This window comes from Aquarana catesbeiana, linkage group LG01, assembly GCF_042186555.1.
Source record: "Aquarana catesbeiana isolate 2022-GZ linkage group LG01, ASM4218655v1, whole genome shotgun sequence".
In the NCBI taxonomy this organism is placed as follows: domain Eukaryota; kingdom Metazoa; phylum Chordata; class Amphibia; order Anura; family Ranidae; genus Aquarana; species Aquarana catesbeiana.
The window spans coordinates 472,200,412-472,226,097 of record NC_133324.1 but is presented as its reverse complement, the minus strand read 5'-3'; the positions used below and the strand labels follow the sequence as shown (position 1 = coordinate 472,226,097).

Here is a 25,686-nt window from a genome sequence, read left to right as displayed (position 1 = left end):
GCCGATTTTTTTTTTTCCCTTCATCTCACAAAATCTAACAGTTAGAGCCCTTTCACAATGGGGCGTTTTTCAGGCGTTTTTGGGCTAAAAATAGTGCCTGTAAAACGGCTCCCCTGCAGTCCCAGTGTGAAAGCCCGAGTGCTTTCGTACTGAGGCGATGCGCTGGCAGGATGTTAAAAAAAAGTCCTGCAAGCAGCATCTTTGGAGCAGTGTATACCACCACTCCTGCCCATTGAAATGAATGCGCACCGCTGCCAAAGCGCCTGCAAAGCGTTTCGGCAGGGGCGCATTTAACCCCTTCCTCGGCTGCTAGCTGGGTTATAAGCGCCCCGCTAGCAGCCGAATAGCGCCGCTAAAATTACAGTAAAGCGCCGCTAAAACTAGCAGCGTTTTACCGTCAACGCATGCCCGCTCCAGTGTGGAAGCAACCTTAAGTGATACAGAAAAATTTTTACATTTAAACATTTATTAAACAAAACAAACCTCCAATCAGTTCACTTGTATGTAGAATTTAGATTAAAAAAAACAAAAAAAAAAAAAAACAAACTATATCTTAAATACACAAAAACAGGTAATCAAAACTTTGACAAAAAAAAAAAAAAATGGGCTAACTTTACTGCTTAGTTTTTTTAATCTATTAGTGTATTTTTTCAAAACAAATTGCGTTTGAAAGACCGCTGCGCAAATACTGTGTGACATAAAATATTGCAACAACCGCTATTTTATTCCCTAGGGTCTCTGCTAAAATATATATAATGTTTTGGGGTTCTAAGTGATTTTCTAGCAGAAAATACAGGATTTTTACTTGTAAGCAACAAATGTCAGAAAAGATTTAGTCTTTAAATGGTTAAAATGAGAACTTCTACACACAGAGTTCACCTCATTCATAAGTGTAAACATTGTATCTCTTCAGGTTCTTTTTATCAGATTTGGCAGGCTGCCCAGAGCAGGAGAGAAGTAGCTTCACAGAAGATTTCAGGCAACTTGTATTGACTTCTTTTACAGAAGTCATGTGCAAGTTGCGCTGACGTTATAATCGGCCTTTTTTATCAGCACAATCGGCCGATGCCGATTAAGTAAAAAACACCAAATATCGGCCGATATATCGGTCGACCTCTAATAGAGAGCCAAGATGAGAACCAAGATGAGGAAGCACAGGGTTCTGCAAGGGTGACTTGATGCAAGATACACCTTGGATAAAAGGTTTTCACAAGGGGAGAGCAAAGCCAGAGGTCTTTAAAAGAGAATGGACAAGGCCAAAAACGGTCCTTTCAAAAGTTCTTAAGGCTACGTTCTTGTCAAGATCTGTATAAAAAGGTCAGAATGTGAGGCACAGGCAAGGAACTGTCTGTGTTCAAACCTGGTAAGGAAGGATTTCCAGGTACGATAGAAAATCTTTCGAAAGGGGAAAGGTATAGATTAGTCTGAACGGAGACCAGACATCTAAAGCCAACGCTAGAGAATGTTTGGCCTGGCACCAACAGAGGTGGTTTGTTTTCGAACAAAAAGTGCAGCGCAAACTGTCTGCAAACCATCACAAAGTCCAGACTGTATTCAATTTAAACTTGTGAAAATCTTCCGTGTTTCTTATTGCCACTCGAACCATTCAGTGCAGCAAACTGGTTTCTATTATATCATCACATTTTATATTTTACACATATATAGAGGTAGCTTGTTGAATCTGGAGATGATGTCCATATTCAGAAGCCCCCCATTTCTGACATATCAGATTGAAGTGTCTGGGTGAAGGGCCTATTTAACTTAATTCGGGCAGTAGTTTGAGGTAGTCCTCTTTCCAGCTGTCCACTCCTGGGATGTGGACAGCAGAAGTTGCTGGACAGTGGGCTTCCATTAGATTTTCTGGCTTTCCTCCTTTAAGGCTGTCACAATGGCATTGTCTGACTAGATTGTAATTGGGTGTCCTCGGAGAAATGAGGTATTGTTTTGCAGAACCATATTGCTTTGAGCTAGGCTTTCACATATGACTATGGTCCCTGGACCACAAGGGACTGGAACACTCCTCCCCAGCCTGAAAGACTGGCATCTGTTATTACCCTCCAGTGAGGCAAGACCTGCCTATTGTTAGGGCTGGGCTTGAGATCTACCAAGCTTGCCTGGCCAGGAAACATGGGTTAAGATGAGAAGTAGGTTTGTTCTAGGTCAATAGAATGTTGTGTTTGAGAGGTCTCAAATGAAACCGTGTGCAGATTACAGCCTCGAAGGGATTATCATGAGCTCTAGAACTCTACTATTGAATCTTATTATGCATTGTCCCTTTGAACTCAAATCTTGAGGCATGGGCTCTGAGAAAATTTTCTTTTCTGGAAGGTAAACCTTTGCTTGGGTTGTGTCCAGAACCAGAACTAAGTATTCCAGGGAAAGAGAAGGCTTTAGAGCAGATTCTTCAAAAGTGATCACCCAATCACAGGCCCAGAGCATCTGAATGGTCCTGTGGATGTTTGCAGACAGCATTAAAAGGAGAGGAGTCCTTTAGGTGGTCATCTAGATAAGTAGTGACCTAGATATCCTGAGCTCTCAGAAAGGCGAGAAGCCCTGAGGTGTTTGAACCTTTGTGAATACTGTGGGAGCAGAGGATAGGCCAAAGGGCAGTGCATAATCAATATAGACTTCTTCGCATTGTATGAAACCTGTCCAGGTAAGCAGACACCTATTATCACAAAGGGATACCTTGAGCGTGTTTGGCACAGAAGTTCTGTGTTTGCATACAAAGACAACATTTAGTGTGGGGTATAACTGAAACGCTTTATACTTATATGGAACTTTTCACTTGATGGGTTTTTGAGTGCATATATAAAAAGTTTACTATATTGTTTTTCCACTGTTTAACTACTTCAGCCCCTCAATGACCAGAGCACTTTTTACAATTTGGCACTGCACTGATTTAACTTGTAATTGTGCGGTCATGTAATGCTGTACCCAAACAAAATTTGTGTCCTTTTTTCCCACAAATAGATCTTTCTTTTGGTGGTATTTGATTGCCTCTGTGATTTTTATTTTTTTGCGATATAAACGGAAAAAGACCAAAAATTTTGAAAAAAAGATTATATTTTCTACTATGTTATAAAAATAATCCAATAAACTTAAATTTTAGTCATACATTTAAGCCAAAATGTATTCAGCCACATGTCTTCGGTAAAAAAAAAATGTCAATAAGCGTATATTTATTGGTTTGGGCAAAAATTTATATAGTGTCTACAAACTAGGGTACATTTTATGGAATTTACGCTGCTTTTAGTTTATGACTCATTTCTTGAGGTGCTAAAATGGCAGGGCAGTACAAACCCCCCACCTTCAAGCTATTTGCTGAGAGGCATGTTGAGTCCATGGAATATTTTATATTATTCCACAAGTTTTGGGAAAAATACATTTTTTTTATGGCATGGTAGACACCCCAAGCTATTCGCTGAGAGGCATGTTGAGTATTTTGCAGATCTCGCTTTTTGTCTCAAAGTTTTGAAAATGGGAAAAAAACAAAAAAAAACAAAACAAAAAAAAACAAAAAACACACATTTTTCTTTTCTTTCTTCATTTTCAAAAACAATTGAGAGTTGTAAAATACTCTCCATGCCTCTTAGCAAATACCCTGGGGTGTCTACTTTCCAAAATGGGTTCATTTAGGGGGTTTTGTGCTATCTTGACATTTCAGGGCCTCTAAGGCTTCATGCACACGAGACGCTGGTGCAAACTCTGCTGAACACGTTTTTAAAAGCTGAAACCGGAGTTTATAAACGCCCGTTTTGGCGCATTTGCATGCCGTGTTTAGCCGCGTTTGCGTCTAGAAGCGTCTGCAGAGCAGAGAATGACATTTTGTGACCCAAATTTGGGGCCCGGTATCTCAGGGCCACTTAGAGCTAGGAACCCCAAATCTGGTGTGCAAACACAGTGGAACTGGCACAACAACATATCCAAATGTGTGGTTCCTATCACCAAGTGGCCCCGAGATATGGGGCCCCAAAGTCTGGTCGCAAAATGTCATTCTCTGCTGCAGAAAAGTGCTTGACATTTTGTAACCCAAATTTTGGGGCCCCATATCTCGGGGCCACCGTATTTGCACACCAAATTTGGGGTTCCTAGCACCAAGTGGCCCCAAGATATGGGGCCCCAAAGTCATGTTGCAAAATGTCATTCTCTGCTGCAGAAAAGTGCTTGACATTTTGTGACCCAACTTTGGGGCCCTGTATCTCGGGACCACTTGGTGCTAGGAACCCCAAATTTGGATATGTTGTAGTGCCAGTTCCACTGTGTTTGCACACCAGGTCGCAAAATGTCATTCTCTGCTGCAGTTTACCATCATATTTCTGTGTTTTCTGGTCCAAAAAATAGGGTCCCTTTAACCACTTCGCGCCCACGCTATAGCCGAAAGACGGCTGCAGTGCGGACACTATTTGCCGGGCGGCCGTCTCTGGACGTCCTGTTTACTTCCGTGATGTGCGCTCCTGCATCGGGGAAGTTCTGTGCTGGCCGTGTCCCTTGGACACAGTCAGTCACAGATCGCTGAAAACAGCCAATCATAGGGGCCGTTTTCAGCGCGATCGGCGGTGCCAATGAGAGACGATCTCATATGTAAACATATGAAATATCTCTCATCGCCGGTGTTCTGCGGCTCTCCCTCCCCCCAGACAGCGTGAGGAGGGAGACCAAACCGCTGCGGAAGTAAAAAAAAAAAAGTGTCCCTACTGTCATGTCCCTGCCATCTATCCCCAGTGCCATCTGTCCCCACTGTCATGTCCCTGCCATCTATCCCCAGTGCCATCTGTCCCCACTGTCATGTCCCTGCCATCTATCCCCAGTGCCATCTGTCCCCACTGTCATGTCCCTGCCATCTATCCCCAGTGCCACCTGTCATCACTGCCACGTATCAGTGCCACCTGTCATCACTGCCACGTATCAGTGCCACCTGTCATCACTGCCACGTATCAGTGCCACGTATCAGTGCCACGTATCAGTGCCACGTATCAGTGCCACGTATCAGTGCCACGTATCAGTGCCACGTATCAGTGCCACGTATCAGTGCCACGTATCAGTGCCACCTGACATCAGTGCCACGTATCAGTGCCACGTAGTAGTGCCACCTGTCATCAGTGCCACATAGTAGTTCCACCTGTCATCAGTGCCACATAGTAGTGCCACCTGTCATCAGTGCCACATAGTAGTGCCACCTGTCATCAGTGCCACATAGTAGTGCCACCTGTCATCAGTGCCACATAGTAGTGCCACCTGTCATCAGTGCCACATAGTAGTGCCACCTGTCATCAGTGCCACATAGTAGTGCCACCTGTCATCAGTGCCACATAGTAGTGCCACCTGTCATCAGTGCCACATAGTAGTGCCACCTGTCATCAGTGCCACATAGTAGTGCCACCTGTCATCAGTGCCACATAGTAGTGCCACCTGTCATCAGTGCCACGTATTAGTGCCATCAGTGTCACGTGTCGTCAGTGCCACGTATTAGTGCCATCTGTCAGTGCCACGTATTAGTGCCATCTGTCATCAGTGCCACATCAGTGTCATCTCATCAGTGCCACGTGTCATTGTCCTGGTGCTCCAGGGCCTTCAAAAGTGTAATAGGTAGTCAACAAGTTAGATGTGTAATTTATGCTCCTAGAACATGTGATGGCGCTCCCTGCATGTTGGGTCTCTCTATGTGGCCAGGCTGTGAAAAAGTCCCACACATGTGGTATCGTAATACTCAGGAGGAGTAGCGGAATGTATTTTGGGGTGTCATTTGTGGTATATACATGCTATGTGAGAGAAATAACCTATTACAATGACAATTTTGTGGGGGGAAAAAAAAATCAATCTTCATTTTGCAAAGAATTGTGGGAAAAAATGACAACATCAAAAACCTCATTGTGCCTCTTACTAAATACCTTGGAATGTCTACTTTCAAAAAAGGGGTAATTTGGGGGGTGTTTGTACTTTTCTGACTTGCTTGGGTCGCAAGAAATTAGATAGGCCGTCAGTGCATCAAGTGTGATCAATTTTTTATGATTTGCACCATAACTTGTAGACTCTCTAACTTTCACACGGACCAAATAATATCCACTAATTTGGGTTATTTTTACCAAAGATATGTAGCATTATAAATTGTGGCCAAAATTTATGAAGAAAAATTACTAATTTGCAAAATGTTATCACAGAAACTAAGAAAATGCGTTTTTTTTTTCAAAGTTTTTGGTCTTTTTTCATTTATAACGCAAAAAATAAAAAACCCAGAGGTGATCAAATACCACCAAAAGAAAGCTCTATTTGTATGAAAAAAACGACAAAAAGTTCATTTGGGTACAGTATTACATGACTGAGTAATTGTCATTCAAAGTGTGAGAGCACTGAAAGCTGAAAATTGGTCTGGGCAGGAGGGGGGTTTAAGTGCCCAGTTGTCAAGTGGTTCAAAACACTTATAAATGCAAACGCGGCTCCGGTATTTAGCGTCTGAAACGTGGAAAACTTTTGCGTCTGAACCCATTTTTTTGCTTCTGGAAAAACGAGGTTAAACACAACTGCCTAAAAACGAGACTGTGTACATGGACACATAGGATAACATTGAATGAGTTCAGGGGCAGTTGAAAAAAAGTGTCCAACTGCCTCTGAATGCACGTCTAACTGCGTTTCGTGTGCATGAGGCCTAACAGTGATAGGTAGTGAGGCCTAAAAAACACAATTTTACACCTTTAGAAAGCCTGAAGGTGGTGCTTGTTTTTTAGAGTCTCCTGTACGCAGCTAGGCTCCCAAAAAGTCTCACACATGTGGTATCCCCGTACTCAGGAAAAGCAGCAGAATGTAGTTTAGGATGTAATTCAACATATGCCCATGGCATGTTTGAACATTATGTCATTTAGTGACAACTTTGTGTAAAAAAAAAAAGTTGTAATTTTCCCAAAACTTGTGCCAAAATATAAAATATTCAATGGACACAACATGCCTCTGAGCAAATAGCTTGTAGTGTCTACTTTTCAAAATGGGGTCTTTTTGGGGGGTTTTGTGCTATCTTGACCTATCATGGCCTCTGGAACTGTGATAGGTAGTGAGGAAGTGAAATCACCATTTTATGCGCTTAGAAATCCTGAGGCGGCCTTGGTTTTCAGGGGTCCTGTACACGGGCTAAGCTCCCAAAAAGTCTCACACATGTGGTATCCCCGTACTCAGTAGAAGCAGCATAATTTATTTTGGGTTGTAATTTCACATATGCCCATGGCATGTTTGAGCAATATATCATTTAGTGACAACTTTGTGCAAACAAAAAAAAAAAAAAAAAATTGTAATTTTTCCAAAACTTGTGGCAAAATATAAAATATTCCATGGACTCAACATGCCTATCAGCAAATAGCTTCAGGTGTCTACTTTCCAAAATGGGGTCATTTGGGGGGTTTTGAACTGTCCTGGCATTTTATGCACAACATTTAGAAGCTTATGTCACACATCACCCACTCTTCTAACCACTTGAAGACAATACCCTTTCTGACACTTTTTGTATACATGAAAAATAAAATGGTGGGTGTTGCAATTTTTTTTTTTCACACAGTATTTGCGCAGTGATCTTTCAAATGCAATTTTTTTGGAAAAAACAAACACTTTTTTTTAATTTTAATGCACTAAAACACACTATATTGCCCAAATGTTTAATTAAATAAAAAAGATGATCATATGCCAAGTACATGGATACCAAACACGACATGCTTTAAAATTGCGCACAAAGGTGCGGTGGCGACAAACTACATACATTTTTAAAATCCTTTACAGGTTACCATTTTAGATTTACAGAGGTGGTCTACTGCTAAAATTACTGCCCACGATCTGATATTTGCGGTGATACCTCACATGCATGGTGCAATTGCTGTTTACATACGACACCAGACGCTTGCGCTCACCTTTGCGTGTGAGCACGGGGGGGACAGGGGTGCTTTTTTTTTATTTTTATCTCAGGGAATGTAAATATCCCCTATGATAGGCAATGGGTAGTGACAGGTACTTTTTTTTTTTTTTTTTTAATTGGGGTCTTTTAGACCCTAGATCTCTCCTCTGCCCTCAAAGCATCTGACCACACCAAGATCAGTGTGATAAAATGCTTTCCCAATGGCACTGTTAATATCTGGCGAAACCTAAGTCATGAAATGCTCGTAGCTTCTGGTTTCTTAAGCCATAGAGATGATTGGAGCCGTTCTGGTCTCCGATCAGCTCTATGGTCAGCTGGCGGAACCACCGGCTGGGCTGGATTCTCGTGTTCCCTGTTGGGATAAGGGAGCCCGAGAAAACCATGGAAGATGTTCCCTCCCACTGCTTGTAAAACCAGTCTAGAGGCTAATTAGCCACTAGGATTGCTTTTTCATGAAAGCCGACCACTGGATGAAAAGAATGATACCAAGATGATACCTAAACCTGCAGGCATCATTCTGGTATAACCACTCAAAGTCCAGCAACGTCCTTGTTGGGCATATATTGTAATGTTCTTTTTTTCATGCAGCCTGTAGGCTGAACGAGAGAAAAAAAAAAAAAAAAAAAAGGATTGATCGGTGGGTATGCCCACCATTAGAATACCGCCCATCATCCTCCCACTTCTAATGCTGGGCATACATGCACCATTTTTTTTTTAAACGGTGGTGGTGTAATCACCTCCTACAGTGCTAGAGTTGCTGATTTACTTATCGTGAGAGCAAACGCTGTTGCTGTCAATATAAATAAATCAGTGCTGCAGCTGAATGGCATACCTGAAAAGCAAACAATGGTAATGAGAAAAAAATTAACTCAAAAAAAAAAAAAAAAAACTTGATTTTTTTAACGCAATCTTTGCCTAAAAAAAATATATGCCGAAGCATGGGGGCAATCTGCCCCTAATTTTAGAAGCAAATCGCCTCACCATCCCTGCCCCCATGCTTCTGCATAAAGCTGCACGATTCTGGCCAAAATGAGAATCACAATTTTTTTGCTTGGAATAAAAAGATCACAATTCTTTCACGATTCTCACGACGTAAAATCTTTCACATTATACAAAAAAAAAAAAAAAAAAGGGCTAACTTTACTGGTTAGTGTTTTTTTAAATTCATTAAAGTAATTTTTTCCAAAAAAATTGCATTTGAAAGTCCACTGGGCAAATACAGTGTAACATAAAATATTGCATCAACCACCATTTTATTCTCTAGGGTGTCTACTAAAAAAAAAATAAAAATAAAATATATATATATATATATATATATATATATATATATATATATATATATATATAACTTTGATAAATAAAAATGTGTGGGGGTTCCAAGTCATTTTCTAGCAAAAAAATGATTTTAACTTGAAACCAACAAATGTCAGAAAAAGGTTTAGTGTTTAAGTGGTTAAACTTTTTTCACATACAAAGCCTATTCCATTGACAAATTGTTACAATGTTTATACTTAAGTTCAACTGATAAATGTTTTGATTCTTGGCAGACTGCCCAGTTTTTCTCTTCCTTTCTTTTGAGGGCTGTGGCTTCAGAAGAGCAGAGAGAATTCTTTGCATAGAAAGAATTGTGAAGCACTTTAGTCAAGATCGCGATAACGATTCTTGATTAATTGTGCAGCTCTACTTCTGCATATATGCTTTTTTTTATTTATTTTTTTTAACTGTGGCGGTGAAATCACCTCCTACAGCGCTGGAGTCAAGGCTTTACGAATCGTGGAAGCAAACGCTGTTGCGGGTCGTTGAGGTCCACACCTCCAATGTTAAGGTTGTATTCGTGGACACAGAGGGGCTTCCCCACAACACCAGTCGCCATAGAAATTTGGACAGTCGTTTCTGCCTCACAAGCGGCCAGAAAACTTAATCAGGGACTCCTCAATGCAGACAACTTGATCGGGAGTAAACAAGGCTGCAAACTGTTGGTTGAAGTGGTTTATGAAGGGCCGAATTTTGTGGAGCCGATGAAATCCAGGGTCACCCGAGGACGACAGAGTTCATTGTCATTGAAATGCATGAACCGCAAGATCTGCTTGTATCGTATCCTGGTCATGGAGGCAGAGAACACGGGCATATGGTGAATCGTGTCAGTGTACCAATATGACCGCAACTCACTTTTTTTTTTTTTAACTATGCCCATGAGGGCATAGGCCCAGGAAGGTCTTAAATTCAGAAACTGTAATAGGTTTCCAAGCTCTGGCAAGGATCAACTGGGGATTAGCGGCAATGAATTGACCAGCATACAAATTGCTTTGGTCCACCACAACAGATCTATAGAGATCTTCCGTGAAAATAAATGAATAAAAATCAAGTGACGTAAAATCAACCTTTCCACCTGAATTCCAGGTTGGCCAGTGTATATCCACTACTGTGGGTTATTTTTACCAAAGATATGTAGCAGTATAAATTTTGGGCCAAATTTATGAAGAAAAATTACTTATTTGCTAAAATTTTACAATAGAAAGAAAAAAAACAAAAACAAACAAACAAAAAAAAAAAACACCACACAACAGCAGTGAATAAATACCACCAAAAGAAAGCTCTATTTGTAAGAAAAAAAAAAAAAAAGATAAAAATTTTGTTTGGGTACAGTGTAGCATGACTGAATTGCCAAAGTGTAAGAGCACTGAAAGCTGAAAATTGGTCTGGGCAGCAAAGGTGTATAATGCCTTGTTTCCACTGAGCGGATCAGTTCGGTTCAGTACGGAACGCTATTTTGAATGTTTCCATTATGAAAGTGGCCCATACAACCCGAACCGCAGCATTCTGGGTCCTGCTTCAGATGTGGGGCCATAGAAAAATGGTACGGTTCGGTTAGGGTGGAGCTACAATACATTTCACTGATTGGCAGACGTGTGACGCCATGCTAGGCATTTTTTCTAAACCCACGTATGGCCCCTAGTGGTCCGACTTGCAGTGGAAACGCTCACCTGAATAGGCCGGACCATTCTAGACCTTCCAAACTGTACCGACCCGAACCGCTCAGTGAAAACGAGGCATAAGTGTCCTGTACTGAAGTGGTTAAAAGAATTGAAAAAAAAAATAAATAAATAAACACACTTCAAAAAACTCACCATGCCTTTTAAATGCTTGCGACTGTCTAGGTTCCAAAAATGGGTGGCAATTGTACTGACTTGCTGTTTTGGGGCCTCAGTACATCAGGACTGAACAATTTTTAAATATATACCACAGTTTGTAGACGTTGTATAAAACTTTCACACAAACCAATATACACTTAATAGGATTTTTTTTTTTTTTTTACCGACGACATCTAGCAAAATATATTTTGGCCAAACTTTATGAATACATTTGATTTAATTGGATGTTTTATAAACAGAAAACATAGGGTTTTAAAAAAAAATAAATAAAAAAAGTGGCTTTTTTTTCCCCATTTATTATAGCAAACAATAAAAAACCAAGTGGCGATCAAATACCACCAAAAGAAAGCTCTACATGTGTGAAAAAGTGATATAAATTTCATTTGTGCACAGTGTTACATGACCGCGCAGCTGCCAGTTAAAGTAGTGCAGTACCAAATAGCAATGGTCTGATCATGAAGGGGGCAAAAAAACCTTCCGGAGCTCAAGTGGTTAAGGGTACTTAATTATAATTATGAACAGGTTCTGAGAAACTTGTTTTTACTTTTTTGGTCTGTGTATTTTATTATATGTACCACAGTATGATACAATATGCCACTTTTTTTTCACATAAAATTGTTATCAAGGGTTTAGCATCTGATTTATAGTAGATACACGCTACACATTATTTTATTCTTTAAATTTGATAAAGGAATCACAAGGGTGCTAGCAGCTTGGAGTGAGAGTGAATTTAGACATCAGCTGTGCAAACACAAATTTTTTTTTTTTTTAAGGGGTTGTAAAGTCAGAAGATTTTTTATTTTAATGCATTCTATGCATTAAGATAAAAAGCCTCCTGTGTGCAGCAGCCCGCCCCCTTCCCCCAACACTTACTTGTGGTCTCTCTAGTTCCAGCATTGTCCATGAATGTCTCAGCCAACCGAGATTCTCTTTCCTGATTGGCTGAGACAGCAGCAGTGCCATTGGCTCGCAGTGCTGTCAAAGTCAGCTAGCCAATAAGGAGAGAGAGGGGGGGTGGGGTTGGTGCAGGTCTTCGTGTCTAAATGGACACAGTGACTCAGCTCAGGTGCCCCCATAGCAAGCTGCTTGCTGTGGGGGCACTTAACAAGAGGGAGGGGCCAGGAGCATCGAAGAGGGACCCGAGCTGCTCTGTGCAATTCCATTGCACAGAGCAGGCAAGTATGACATGACACGTTTGTTATTTTTTAATAGGGAAAAAATAAATAAAAAATAATAAGCCTTTACAATCACTTTAAATCTCAAGCAGGGTACTGCTGACTCTTTGCATGAGTATACATCTTGCATGGCTGCGGCCAGTCTTTGTACAGAATGATCTGTACTAATTGATAAATTTGTTGCTAACTGGAGGGCGAATCACGCGTGCGTGGAGTCTCGAGGCTCGAGACGTATTGGATATTTGAACTAAGCACTTATTCGCCCCATGGGTTAAACGTTTAATGGGATATTAATTCCTTTATTAACCAAGGGTGATTGTTCCTTACACTGGAAGTGGTTGATATTCACTACATTTATCCCCAATAAAAAAATTTCAGGTTACTCTCCCACTAGTTCCCTTCCCACATTATCATTGTTCATTCATGTTCACGTTTTATTTATTCATATTTATTATTCATATTTAATTTTTTAAATATTATTCCTGGTAGTGGTACATGTCCACACATTTATTCATGTTATTGGATTGATACATATTCCCCATTTATATCCACATTAATATTTTTAGTCATGATTCTTTGCGGGAGTGACACCGTGAGAAGTGAGGATATTTGTTTTTTTCCGCACTTCCGGTGGTCCCCGCCGTCATACTCACCATTTCGGTGTAGTGGGGGATGATATCATCTCCCCTGTTTATAGTTCAGATGAGCTTTAGATATCACACATTCACATTGTCACACATTTTTTACATTAAATATATTAATTCTCATTTAGATTTTGTATTTTGTTATACTGTTCCTTGTTACGGTATACGTGCACATATTCACTTATGTTATTGGAGGGACACACATTCCCCATCCCTATTGATAAGTAACATTTTTTAGCTATTTACACCTAATATAGGTGAGTCTCCAGGAGAATGACACTGGGAGAAATGAAGATTTTTTCTTTCTTCCGGTCTTCCGATTGTCCCCGTCACTATACCCATCACTTCTGGGCGGTAGGGGATGAAATCACCTTCCCTGCTTACAGTCCGGATGAGCTGGAGACACCAGATTGATCCATTGGCTATAAGAGAACATGTGACTTCCTTTGTGGTCACATGTGTCTCTGGATTCCAACAACCGAGACATCATTCGTCTCCTAAGATCATGTGACTATGTCAGCAGACATGTCACATGACCAGTGCTTCGTCTGATTCTTCCTGTTTATTGCGCTGATCCAATAAGAAGGATCGCGCAGTGTATAACACGTGGGCCGCCGAGCGGCATCAGAAAAAGATGCGGTCATGTGACCCTCAGTGGAGCTCTCACCAATAATTTAAAATAACATTCTCTGGGTTATTTATATCCACATTTGGGATCCTGGCACTATGTCTACACACTATGATAAATGTATTATTGTATCCTAGAACTCTCTGAGCGGGCATGGATGATTACAGTACTGCGGAAATTCTGATAGTTTGGGTCCTTCCCCTTCTATTTTCACTGTTTTATTATGTTTACCAATTCTCTATTGGCTAAGGGATATGTCTCTCTTCCTATTGGTGGGTGGTCTCATTGGATAATTCAAGGCAGTCAGCTGATTCCTCTGTGGCCTATCAGGAGTCGATTTATCACGTGACCCCATTACTGATGTCTGATTGGCCACATGATTGGTGTAGGTTTTATATAAATTTATACAGTGTAGGAGATGAGTTTGATGCCCCAGTTGAAGTCCATGTGGACGAAACGCGTCAGTCGAGCCTTACTCTTCACTACACTTGACTTTATTGTTTTTATACGTGATCGCGCTTTTTATACCGTTTGTAGAATATTGGTGATATCCAATAAAATACGTCATTTGATCGGCACTATTGGCGTTTTATCTATCTTTTTGGGAACCACCCATACTCTGGAGACTTTCCCGTGGCGGGGACCCCCCTTGGTCTTCTGAATCGGCAGTCGTGACGTGGACCACAGAAGATAGATTCCCCTTGAGATCCGGGGTTTCTAGGACCAACCATCGTCCATCAAGGATCTCAGAGCCTGCTTGATTCAGTGTCATCGGCATCCGAATCCACTCCTGTTGGTAAGCGTATTCTATCTATTTCCATTTCATGACCATATAACCTATGATATACAGAGGAGAAGATTCCTACACTGGTCCAACATTTATATCCAGCCTATTTGTGGGACTTTCTGGTGTTTGATTCATAGTTATATACTGGGACATTTTTGTATCTCACCCAACACCCATCATTTTGCATCATGTTACATGTGTTTCATCTATGTGCTTTTTGTAATGGCCACCATTACTGATGTGTTTTCCACCATTTGCTATCATTAGCGCTGCATTTCACTTTTATTCCTGTGTGCAGCAGCCCGCCCCCTTCCCCTAGCACTTACTTGTGGTCTCTCTAGTTTCAGCATTGTCCATGAATGTCTCAGCCAATCGAGATTCTCTTTCCTGATTGGCTGAGACAGCAGCAGTGCCATTGGCTCGCAGTGCTGTCAAAGTCAGCTGGCCAATAAGGAGAGAGAGAGGGGGTGGGGTTGGGGCGGGTCTTCCTGTCTAAATGGACACAGTGACTCAGCTCAGGTGCCCCCATAGCAAGCTGCTTGCTGTGGGGGCACTTAACAGGAGGGAGGGGCCAGGAGCATCAAAGAAGGACCCGAGCTGCTCTGTGCAATGGAATTGCACAGAGCAGGCAAGTATGACATGACACATTTGTTATTTTAAATAGGGAAAAAAAAAAAATAAAAAATAATAAGCCTTTACAATCACTTTAAATCTCAAACAGGGTACTGCTGACTCTTTGGATTAGTATACATCTTACATGGCTGCGGCCAGTCTTTGTACAGAATGACCTGTACTAAGGTGTGGACTGCAAATGCCTTATGCACTTATTTGGTTTGGGAAGAGATCCTATGCTGGCAACTTTAGGCTCAGTAGGTGTGGGCGCATTTAACGTTAAAGTGTGTACTGTGTTCACAAAAAACATTAAAACAGCCCATCTCAAACTTAAAATTCTTATTACCAAAGTGAGTGAAGGGGGCAGAATACTTCATCCTCATTTGGCAGTTCACTTGGCCACTGGATTTCTTTTTTGAACTTCTCTGACGTGCCACAAGTGCAGCAATCTGGGCTGTTTCCCTACAGACCACAGCATGGCAGATAACCTGAAATTGACAAATAAGGTAATTAGAGGTAAATAGCAATTACTAAGAAATAACAAACCACTAGCTTCTGTTGAGGACTCAAGCAGTTAAACCTTCCCTTTGTTTCTTTTTTTTTTTTTTTAATCAAAATAAAAAGTTTATTAAGTATATAAGTCCATACAGGATATTACATACAAGATATAAGGTATAAGGTGCAACCGGCACCACAATGGTACAACAAGATACATACAGTTGTCTGACAAATCGCACTATTAGCTGGGGTAGGTACCAATGAAAATGCATACACTCGTACTCTGAGTTTATGTGGTCCATGCCAGTATAGGAAACGAGAATGGCCTTGTCACCAGGTTTTAAAAAAAAGAAAAAACTGGCATTAGCCAATGCAAGTAGAGGAGTCATCCACCCATCTGTCCCAAATTTTATTAAATTTACCAGGGCATCCTCGGTGGGAGTACAGGACCCTCTTGTAGGGAAGGGTGAGATTCACGGCCCTCTTCCACTGCTGAATTGTGGGGGGGGGGGGGATTAAAGCCATAGTTGAGCAATTTGCATTCGAGCAGTGAATAGGGTTTCCTGCAGGAATATAATAGTCAGGTACTTTTCGTTCTCAGACACAGGTAGGAGACCAAGAAGACACTGACGTGGGCACAGTGTTAGGGGAGAGCCCATGCGATCATGAAGAAATTTAATAACCTGTGCCCAATATTGCTGGATGAGTGGACAGGACCAGATGAGGTGGTAGAAGGTACTGTTAGTGTCGCCACACCTGGGGCATGTCGGGTCAGCGTCTGGTTTGTATCTGGACAGACGGGAGGGAGTGATATAAGACATATGAAGGATATAGAGGTGGGTGAGGCGGTCAGACAATTTAGGCGAAACTTTTTTTGGGACTTCTAGTATTTCCCCCCACTGCTCATCCTCTATCTTTGAAGTTTGAAGTTCAGGGGACCTATGGCTGCAAATGGGCACAGTGAGGCATGCAAATGGGCATTGTTGACCCTCTTTTCCACTTACAGTACCTGCGCATTTCTCACCCTAGGCTTATACTCGAGTCAATACGTTTTCCCAGTTTTTTGTGGTAAAATTAGGTGCCTCGGCTTATACTCGAGTATATCTGGTAATAATGCTTGTAATTCACTCACTCTCTTGGCTGGCACTAGGGTTACCAGGAGAACCGTTTTGTATGTTAGGAGTTTTGGAGAGCTTTCCTCTAGAGCAGGGATATGCAATTAGCGGACCTCCAGCTGTTGCAGAACTATAAGTCCCATGAGGCATAGCAAGACTCAGAGCCACAAGCATGACACCCAGAGGCAGAGGCATGATGGGACTTGTAGTTTTGCAACATCTGGAGGCCTGCTATTTGCATAACCCTGCTCTAGAGGTTCAAATGGTTCTTTTTTCTAAAACTCTGCAGTACTGCCGAAAAATCCCAAGGAGGAAATCTTTGTTGAGGTCTTTTCCTAGAGACTGCCTTGATGAACCTTTTTATCAAAGTGTTGTCTGCTAATTTCACGTCTAAATAGTTGGATAATGCCACTTTAAGAGTATTGGGTGCAAGACTTAGATCTGTGCCATCCTGCAAAAAAAATCAAATACGGCAGGGATTAAAGAAACGAAGATACCGCCTTTATCCTTCCGCCAGTACAGAATTACTTAAATATTTTGGAGTAAATTAGATTAGTGGACTTTTTCCTACTATCCAATATAGAACAAATCACTTTCTGTGACAGACCTTTGTTCTTTAGCAATTGTTCCTCAGTAGCAAGGCGGTGAAAAAAAGCCGGCCCGGTAGCGGATGAAACAATTCCCCTTGTACTAGTAAGTCCTCTCTTACTGGAAGTTTCCAGGGGTCTGTGATCAAGAGGTTCTTGAGCAGGAAACCATGCTCTCTTCAGCCAGAACGGAGCCATCACTATGACCTATACTTCTGTAGTTTGGATCTTCTGTAAGACTTTTGGAATGAGCCTAAAAAGGGGGTTAATGCATACAATAGCTTCCCAGGGGTGAGCGAATCCATCCAACCCTAAACTGCTCGTATCCCCATGTATCGAGAAGAACTTCCCTACTTTCACGTTTTTTTGAAGAAGCAAAAAAGGTCCATCTCTGGATAGCCCCAGTTTTGAGCGATTAGCAAGAACACATCTTGGTTCAGGATCCATTCTGTGTGCGAGATTTGTTCCCTGCTCAGAAAATCTGCTAATGAATTTAACTTCCCTTTGATGTGTATTGCTGCACGGGATAGAACGTTCTCCTCTGCCCAGGCATTAACTCTGCTATTTCTCTGAGGATTGCTGAGTGCGTGCCTCCTTGTTTGTCGATATAGGATACCGCGGCAATATTGTCTGAAAGGATTAAGATGCGTCTTCCCTTTATGATGCATGCAAAGTTGCTTAGAGCTTCCCAGATGGCCCTCAATTCTCTTGCATTGGAAGACTTTTTGGCCCAGGACTGATCCCATTTTCCTTGCGCTGCCTGGTGTTCCATGTGAGCTCCCCAGCCCCATGCACTTGTGTCTGTTGCAATTCTTAACGGGTCTACCTGTGTCCAGCAGCATCCCAGAGACAGATTATTTTCTTGCAGCCACCACTGTAAGTATTCCTTCACTTGACACTGTAGTTCCACCAGGTTGTCCAGTGATTGTTGGCGACTGTCCCATACCTCCATTTGGGGTATCACTAGTACATTTTTTAGCTGCCTTAACCAAAAAGGTCAAGGGTCCTGGCAACACAGGTAAAAGCAATAGCCAGTTGGAAATTTGCGGCTCCTGCGTCCCATGCCTAAGATAATCTTCTGCCTTCCCATCCATAGCATCCTTAAGTGACCCCGCGCCTTCAAAGGACAAATCTGAACGCTTCGCTGGACAGGGCTGCATCCAGTTTAGGACATTTCTCCAAAAGTGACGCATCCTCCTCTTTAAACGGAAATCTCCTTTTGAGGCTCCTAGGGAGAAAAACACTCTTCTCAGGCTCCTTCCATTCTTGCAATATTGTGTTTTGCAATGCTGCATGAACTGGAAAGGATCTTGAATCTTGTGTATGTAACCCTGCATATAATTTGTCATGGATAGATAAATCCTCCTTTTTTTCCCCTCTTCCAGCTCTAAGGTATCATAAATTAACTTTAGGAGCTCCTCTGTCTCATCAGAAGGAAAAAGGAATTTCTGAATGCGACTACCTTTTTCTTCCTTGAGTTCTCCCTCTTCAGGGCTAGAATCCTCAGTGGATCCTTCTTCCATCTCCTCCAGCACCCCCTGCTCCCTCTCCACAGTTGCAGGTGTGGGAATTAGAGTTGCTGCGCTAAAACCAGAAGTACTGGGTATAGCAGTATCTGGAGGTCCTGAATCTTGGAGAGGATCTAAAGCAGTGGTCATCAACCCTGTCTTCAGGGCCCACTAACAGGCCAGGTTTGCAAGATAACTGAAATACAATACAGGTGATATCATTTGCTGCTCAATGATTGCAGTATTCTAGTCTGCATCTCCCCGAGGTAATACATAAAACCTGATCTGTTAGGTGGGCCCTGAGGACAGGGTTGATGACCACTGGTCTAAAGGATTCAAATGTTTTAACAATTTCTGTCTTCATTGTATCTAGAAAATTTCTTGAACATAGACCTAGTTTCTTTTCTGGCGAAAGCGTCTATGCAGTCCTGACATAAGTTGTCATCCTCATGGAAGAAATCATTATGTTTACAGGAGACACATCTCTTTTTAGGGATTTCAGCATGCCCTGCTCCATCCTTATCTTGCTAGCTCTTCCCCTAGGGAGGCACAAAAAATAGGATTTTTATAACAGCTTACCTAAAAAATCCTTTTCTTGGGAGTACATCATGGGACACAGAGCCATAGTAGTAACTATATGGGTATATAGGCACCTTCAGGTGATGGACACTGGCATACCCAATACAGGAAGTTCACTCCCTATATGACCCCCTCCTCCTACCAGGAGTATCTCAGTTTTTGTAGCAAAGCAATATACCTAAACCCCAGAAAGAGGGGTGGGACCTCTGTGTCCCGTGATGTACTCCAAGAAAAGGATTTTACAGGTAAGCTGTTCTAAAAATACCTATTTTCTTTATCGTACATCACGGGACACAGAGCCATAGTAGTAACTATATGGGATGTCCTATAGCAATGCTATTTGAGGGGAGGGAGACAACCGTAGGGCACCCCCATACTTGAGGACCTATACTGCTGCCTGCAGCACACTGCGCCCAAAGGCGATATCTTCATGTCTTCTTACATCCACCTGATAAAACTTGGTGAATGTATGTACTGAAGACCAAGTTGCAGCCTTACAGATCTGAGCCATGGAGGCCTGGTGACGCCCTGCCCAAGAAGCACTAACTGCTCTGGTAGAATGCGCTCTGACTTGAAAAGGTGGAATCTTACCCCTGAAATCATAAACCTGAATTATAACTTGCCGAATCCACTCAGCGACAGTGGATTTCGATGCTGCCTGTCCTTTCCTAGGACCTTCTGGCAACGCAAATAAGACATCAGTCTTCTGGATCTGAGCAGTCATCTTTAAATAGACCTTGACTGCTCTCACCACATCAAGACAATGTAGTTACTTCTCTTCCCTGGAACATGGTTTTGGAAAAAACGATGGCAGGACAATACCTTGGTTCAGGTGAAAACCTGAGACCACTTTTGGCAGAAAACCTGGACGAGGGTGCAACACCACTATGTCCTTGTGAATAATCAAGTATGGCTCTTTACAAGAAAGAGCAGCCAATTCTGAAACCCTCCTTGCTGAGGATATAGCAACCAAGAACATTAACTTCCTTGTCAGAAGGACTAAGGGAGTCTGCTGTATCAGCTGTTTTTGTAACACTGACAAAACTAAGTTCAAGTCCCAAGGGTTCAAAGGTGATCTAATTGGCAGATTAAGCCGCATCACCCCTTGCATAAAACCCCAGAGCAAAGAATGTGAAGCAAGCGGTCTTTGAAATAAGACTGATAAGGCTTAGACTTGGCCCTTAATAGTACTCAAGGCCAACTTCATCTCTACCCCCAATTATAGAAAGGCAAGAATTCTGCCTATGATATACTTACGAGGGTGCCAACCCTTGGATTCACACCAGGAAACATAAGCCCTCCAGACTCTGTAATATACGGTTCTGGAAGCTGGCTTTCTTGCATTAATCAAGGTAGAAATAACTGACCCGGAGAGCCCACGTTTCTTCAGAATGTGGGTTTCAATAGCCAAGCTGTTAAATTTTAAGTTTGTAAGGTAGGATGGAATATCAGTCCTGTGAGAGTAGGTCTGGCCGTAGCGGAAGGGACTATGGCTCCCCCACTGGCATCTTTATGATTTCTGCATACCAGGACCTTCTGGGCCATGCTGGGGCTACAAGAATTACCGGCTTTCTTTCCAGCTTGACCCTGCAAAGAAGTTGTGGCAGCAACTGAATAGGGGGAATGCATAAATCAGTGAGAACTGATCCCACGGGGTCACAACGCATCTGTTCCGCATGCGAGTGGATCCCTTGTCCTGGACACAAAGTTGACCAACTTCATGTTGAATCTGGACGCCAGAAGATCTACGTTCGGAGTCTCCCATCTTTGGAAAACAGCCCAAAAAATGTCGGGGTGAAGGGACCATTCCCCCGGGAGCAACTGCTGGCGGCTCAAGAAGTCTGCCTGACAATTTTCTACTCCCGGAATGAAAACGGATAGGCACGGAACATTCCTTTCTGCCCAAGTTAGGATATGGTTCACCTCCCTCTGTTCTGCGAGACTCTTGGTGCCCCCTTGGTGACTGATGTAAGCCACAGCTGTGGCATTGTTGGACTGGATCCTGACAGGACAACCCCATAACCTGAATAACCAGGCCTTCAATGCAGACCTGCTGCCCGAATCTCTAGGATGCTGATGGGCAAGGTCCTTTTGGTTCTCGACCACTGTCCCTGGACAGCTGACTTTTCCAGTACCACTCCACAACCCGAAAGCCTGGCATCTGTCGTTACCACCTTCCAGATTAACTGGTCTGAAGGATTTTCCTTTCAGCAGATTCCAGGTTACCAACCACCAACTGAGGCTCTGGGACACCCTTGGGGACAGCTGCATGGGCAAGTCTAAAGCTTGAACCATTTTGTTCCAAGCACAGAGGATACTGTTTTACAACAGTCTTGAATGAAGCCACCATCTTTCCTAACAAACTCATGCAAAGGCGAATGGAGGGATCTCTTTTCGACCTGACCATCTGCACCAGCTCTCTTATGGTGCTGATCTTTGCCCGAGGCAATAACAACTTTTTCTGGGCTCTGTCTATGATCGGACCCAAGTACTCTAGCCTTTTTAGCGGTTTTAAGGAAGACTTCTCTAGGTTGAGAATCCAACCTAGAGTTTCCAGGTAACTGGTTGTAATGCGCACGCTTTGCTCCAAACAAGCCACCGACTGGTCTATTTGCAATAGATCGTCTAGGTACACCAAGACTGTTATGCCCTGGCTAGAGGAGGGGCCATAACTTTCGTAAAAACCCGGGGTGCTGTGGCTAGCCCAAAGGGCAAGGCTACAAACTGAAAATGCTGCTGTTCTACCTCGAACTGCAGAAACCTTTGGTGAGCGGGAAATATAGGGACATGCAGATATGCATCCCTAATGTCGATAGACGCCAGAAGTTCTCCTTGTAGGATAGAAACCACTGACCTGATCGACTCCATACGAAAAGAGCGGATCTTCAGGAACTGATTTAAATTCTTTAGATCTAGAATGGGTCTGACATCACCATTCGGTTTTGGTACCGTAAAAAGGTTTGAATAAAACCCCAAACCTAGATCTTCTGCTGGGATTTGTATGATCACCCCCTAAACCTTTTAGCTGGATCATTGGGAACGTTTGACCCCAGAAAATGAGATGGTGGAAACTCACGAAATTCCAGTTTGTACCCTAGAGTTACCATGGAGATGACCCATCCCGTCCTGAATTTCCTCTTGCCAGACTTCTGAGAACTGCAGAAGTCTTCCCCCCACCCTGGTGAGCGGGGGCGCCCCTTCATAATGAGGCTTTAGAATTCTGTTTCGCGGGTTTCCGGCCCCAGGACTAGTTTTTTGCCTGGGCCTGAGGATTTCTCTAGACTCTGACGGCGGACGCCGTCACCACTGCCTAGAGGTGGATGCTCCTGGCGCAGGAGAAAGAGTCCGCTTAAATGAAGGACGTTTACTCCTTCTCTTAACTAGCAAAAGAGTACTTTTCCCACTTTTAATCTGTTAGATGTTTGTCCAAATCATCTCCAAATAGATTTTCCCCATGAAAAGGAAAACCAGTCAGGAGCCTTTTGCATGGTGCTTTGGCTGACCAATTTTTTAACCACAGGATCCTACGCATGTGTACTAGAACAAGCGCAAAGCGGGACGCCTGGTAAATAGAATCCTTAAAGGCGTCTATAGCAAAACATAATGCCCTTGGCAGTTCAGCCAAATCCTGGGCTTGCTGTACAGGAACCTCCTTAAGGGCCCGTCTAAACTAGTCCTTTAGGGATTTGACAGATGCCTATTGCAGCAACTGCAGGCTGAGTAACCGCACCTGCCAAAGAAAAAAAGGATTTTAACAGGAATTCCAACCTTTTATCTGTTGGATCCTTAAGCATTTGTGCATTGTCTACTGGACAAGTTAGACTTTTATTCACACTGGATATAGCAGCGTCAACTGCTGGTACATTCCATCTGTAGGTGAATTTCTCCTCCATGGGATAGAGTACTGTGAATCTCTTTGGAGGGAGAAAATGCTTATCTGGGTGATCCCATTCAGCATAAATAAGCTGTTCTAGTAAAACATGGACAGGAAATGCATGCAAAGGTTGTGAAGGTTTTAAGGAACCCGAAGAAGAAACGGACCTTTCAGCTGACTCCGTTAGGGGTGGCTTGAAAGTGGAATGAACCATCTTCGTAAGAGATTGTACGAGCAATTTCTCAGATTGCGAAGCTGAAAAGGGTTCATCCACCGTTATTTCCTCTGCAGAGGAGTAATCGGTTTGTCTTTCCTCCTGATCGCCTGAGGGTAAAACCTCATCCTGTACCCACTGTTCCCTTGGTAAAGGGTCTAAGGTGGGGGGAGGGGGATCTAACACGCTTCCTATCCCTTTGGATGGAGGATGCGATTAAAGCAACTAATCTTCCCTTTAGCCCTAACAGGGCAGAGGAAAAGGCATCTTCAGTCACATATACAGGGGCTGAGATGTGAGAAGCAGCTGAACCACCAGTTGGCTCCAATGACTCATCCTGGCTTGCCACATCTAGTATTTCAGGAGAAGATGACAGTGTGGAGGCACGACTGGAATTCCCAGCGCCTGGGGGTGAATTTTTTGGTACCTTTTTGAAGTCTTCGTGGTGTCCTTTTTAGTAGGCAGTCCTAAGCACAAAAGCAGAGGCACTATTTAAATGCACTAATCGCTGAACAATAGTCTGACAGTGTAATTCCGCTAATACAAGTTCAGCCTAGCGCTGGGAAAAATGTCCTTTCCATATTTGGAATGCCCATTTGCAGCCCTTACGTGCCCCACTGCTCCTGCATCCCAAGTGGACAGCCAGCTTGCTTCTCCTCGCTATACAGCCGAGGAGAGACTGCTCTCAGTATAATGTCTCCCCCTGCGCTTGTGCCCTTGTGGACCTACATCCCACACACAGAGGTGACCTCAGCACTCCACCCTCAGCTTTCTTAGACTGAATCAATCTGCAGGGAAGCCATGGCTGACTGCCCAGCACACGTGGGGGGGGGGCAGGTAACAGGTTAGTGCACTGCACTACATCACACAGGGACAGGGTTCAGCCTCCTACCATAGCTGCCTATAAGGACTAAAAGTAAAGAAGGGAGAAAGGGTCCCTAGCCTCCCCTGAAAATACCTAGGGGAGCCCAGACTAATCTATTCGTCTGCCCCAGGGAAACAGACTTGCAGCCCGGGAGGCCCCTGCCATCTAGCACAAAGGCCTGACAAAAAAAAAAAAAAAAAAAATCAGTGATCTTGTCTGGCTGAAAAAAAAAAGAGAAAAAAATAACTGAAGGACCATGCATAGTACTTGTCCTTTTATACCAATGTGGATTTGTGTTTCCTCTGCTAGGTGGGAGGAGCCACTCTCTCATAAGGCAGTCCTGGAAAATGATTTGGGGGCAAAAACAACAACTTTTGTCTGTAGTTGTACTTTAAGTGACCAGTGAATGCACTTGTAGTGGGTTTTGCCTCTGTTTATAGTACAGTGGAGAAGTATGCAATAATTATTGGATCTCTTATTGCATTTTTCCTTGAAGTGGAGGAGGCTGCAAGTTATGTTGGGTACAATTCCAAATATTCACCTAATAAACCCACAGCAGTGTGAACCTGGGCTTAACGTTTACATTTGGAGCCATTGCTATTTAGACTTGTTTTTAACTTACATTGGGGTTGATTTACTAAAACTGGAGAGTGGAAAATCTGGAGCAGCTCTGCATAGAAACAGCTTGGTCCAAATTTTTTTTTGTCAAAGCTGAATTAAACAAGCTGAGGTTAGAAGCCAATTAGCTACCATACACAGCTGCAGCAGATTTTAAACTCTCCATTTTTAGTAAAATCAACTACATAGAGTTTGGAACCGATTGTAGTCTGTCAATAAGCTATATAGTGAAATCCAATCCCAGCAAAATATTTCTAGAGGAGCAATATTTTGCTCCTCTAGAAAACATTAGTACAACAAAATCTTGGATTATGCAGAACAATTTGGGTGCTAATTCTAGAAGTGCAACTAGAAACTAGATAGACCTTAGCAATAAGCAACTTTAATCATATAGTTTGTATGAAAAATTCAGTTAAAAGCTGCTCACTTTAAACCAGACTTAAAAATGGGCCCTCAGGAGCTTTTAGCCATATTAAGTTAGAATGCACAGTACATTAGCAGATTATGGCACGCTTTCCTTGGAATGATCCCCTCAATTGATTTGGTGTCAATGTTCCCATCTTCTTCCAGTTTTCCTTCTGGGCTCCGATTATACAGCCATTTGATTGTATGGGATGATGTCATTCTGAGCATTAGCTTGGAAGCCACATCTTCTCTGCACACAGTTGTGCCGTAAATTTATTCTGAGCTGCGTATGTACAGCTCAGTGTACAAAAACAGACAGGCAAGAAGAAGCAGTTATGACAGAACCAACCAATAAGGATCCCTTCTGTATTAGAAGTCTCACTGGTCAACTATTTTTTTAAAACATTTTTAGGTTCAATTCTGCTTTAAAATTTCACTAGAAAAGATGAAGGCATTTGTAAAGGAAAGGTTCTAGGTTTCAAGAACTAAAAGCACTGTAATCACTTTCAGGCCTTGAGCAATGATGCACTA

At 42.6% G+C, this 25,686-nt stretch overlaps 1 protein-coding gene across 4 annotated transcripts in view; it reads right to left on the bottom strand.

Annotated features, from left to right (window-relative positions):
* The window catches only part of TDRD7 (tudor domain containing 7), a 161,020-nt gene that overhangs the window by 118,844 nt on the left and 16,490 nt on the right, over window positions 1–25,686 (bottom strand). For all 4 annotated transcript variants that reach the window (XM_073591238.1, XM_073591239.1, XM_073591236.1 and 1 more), the window contains exon 3: window positions 15,239–15,380. In XM_073591238.1, coding sequence (XP_073447339.1) covers window positions 15,239–15,380 — 142 coding nt within the window. The remainder of the gene's footprint in view (window positions 1–15,238; window positions 15,381–25,686) is intronic.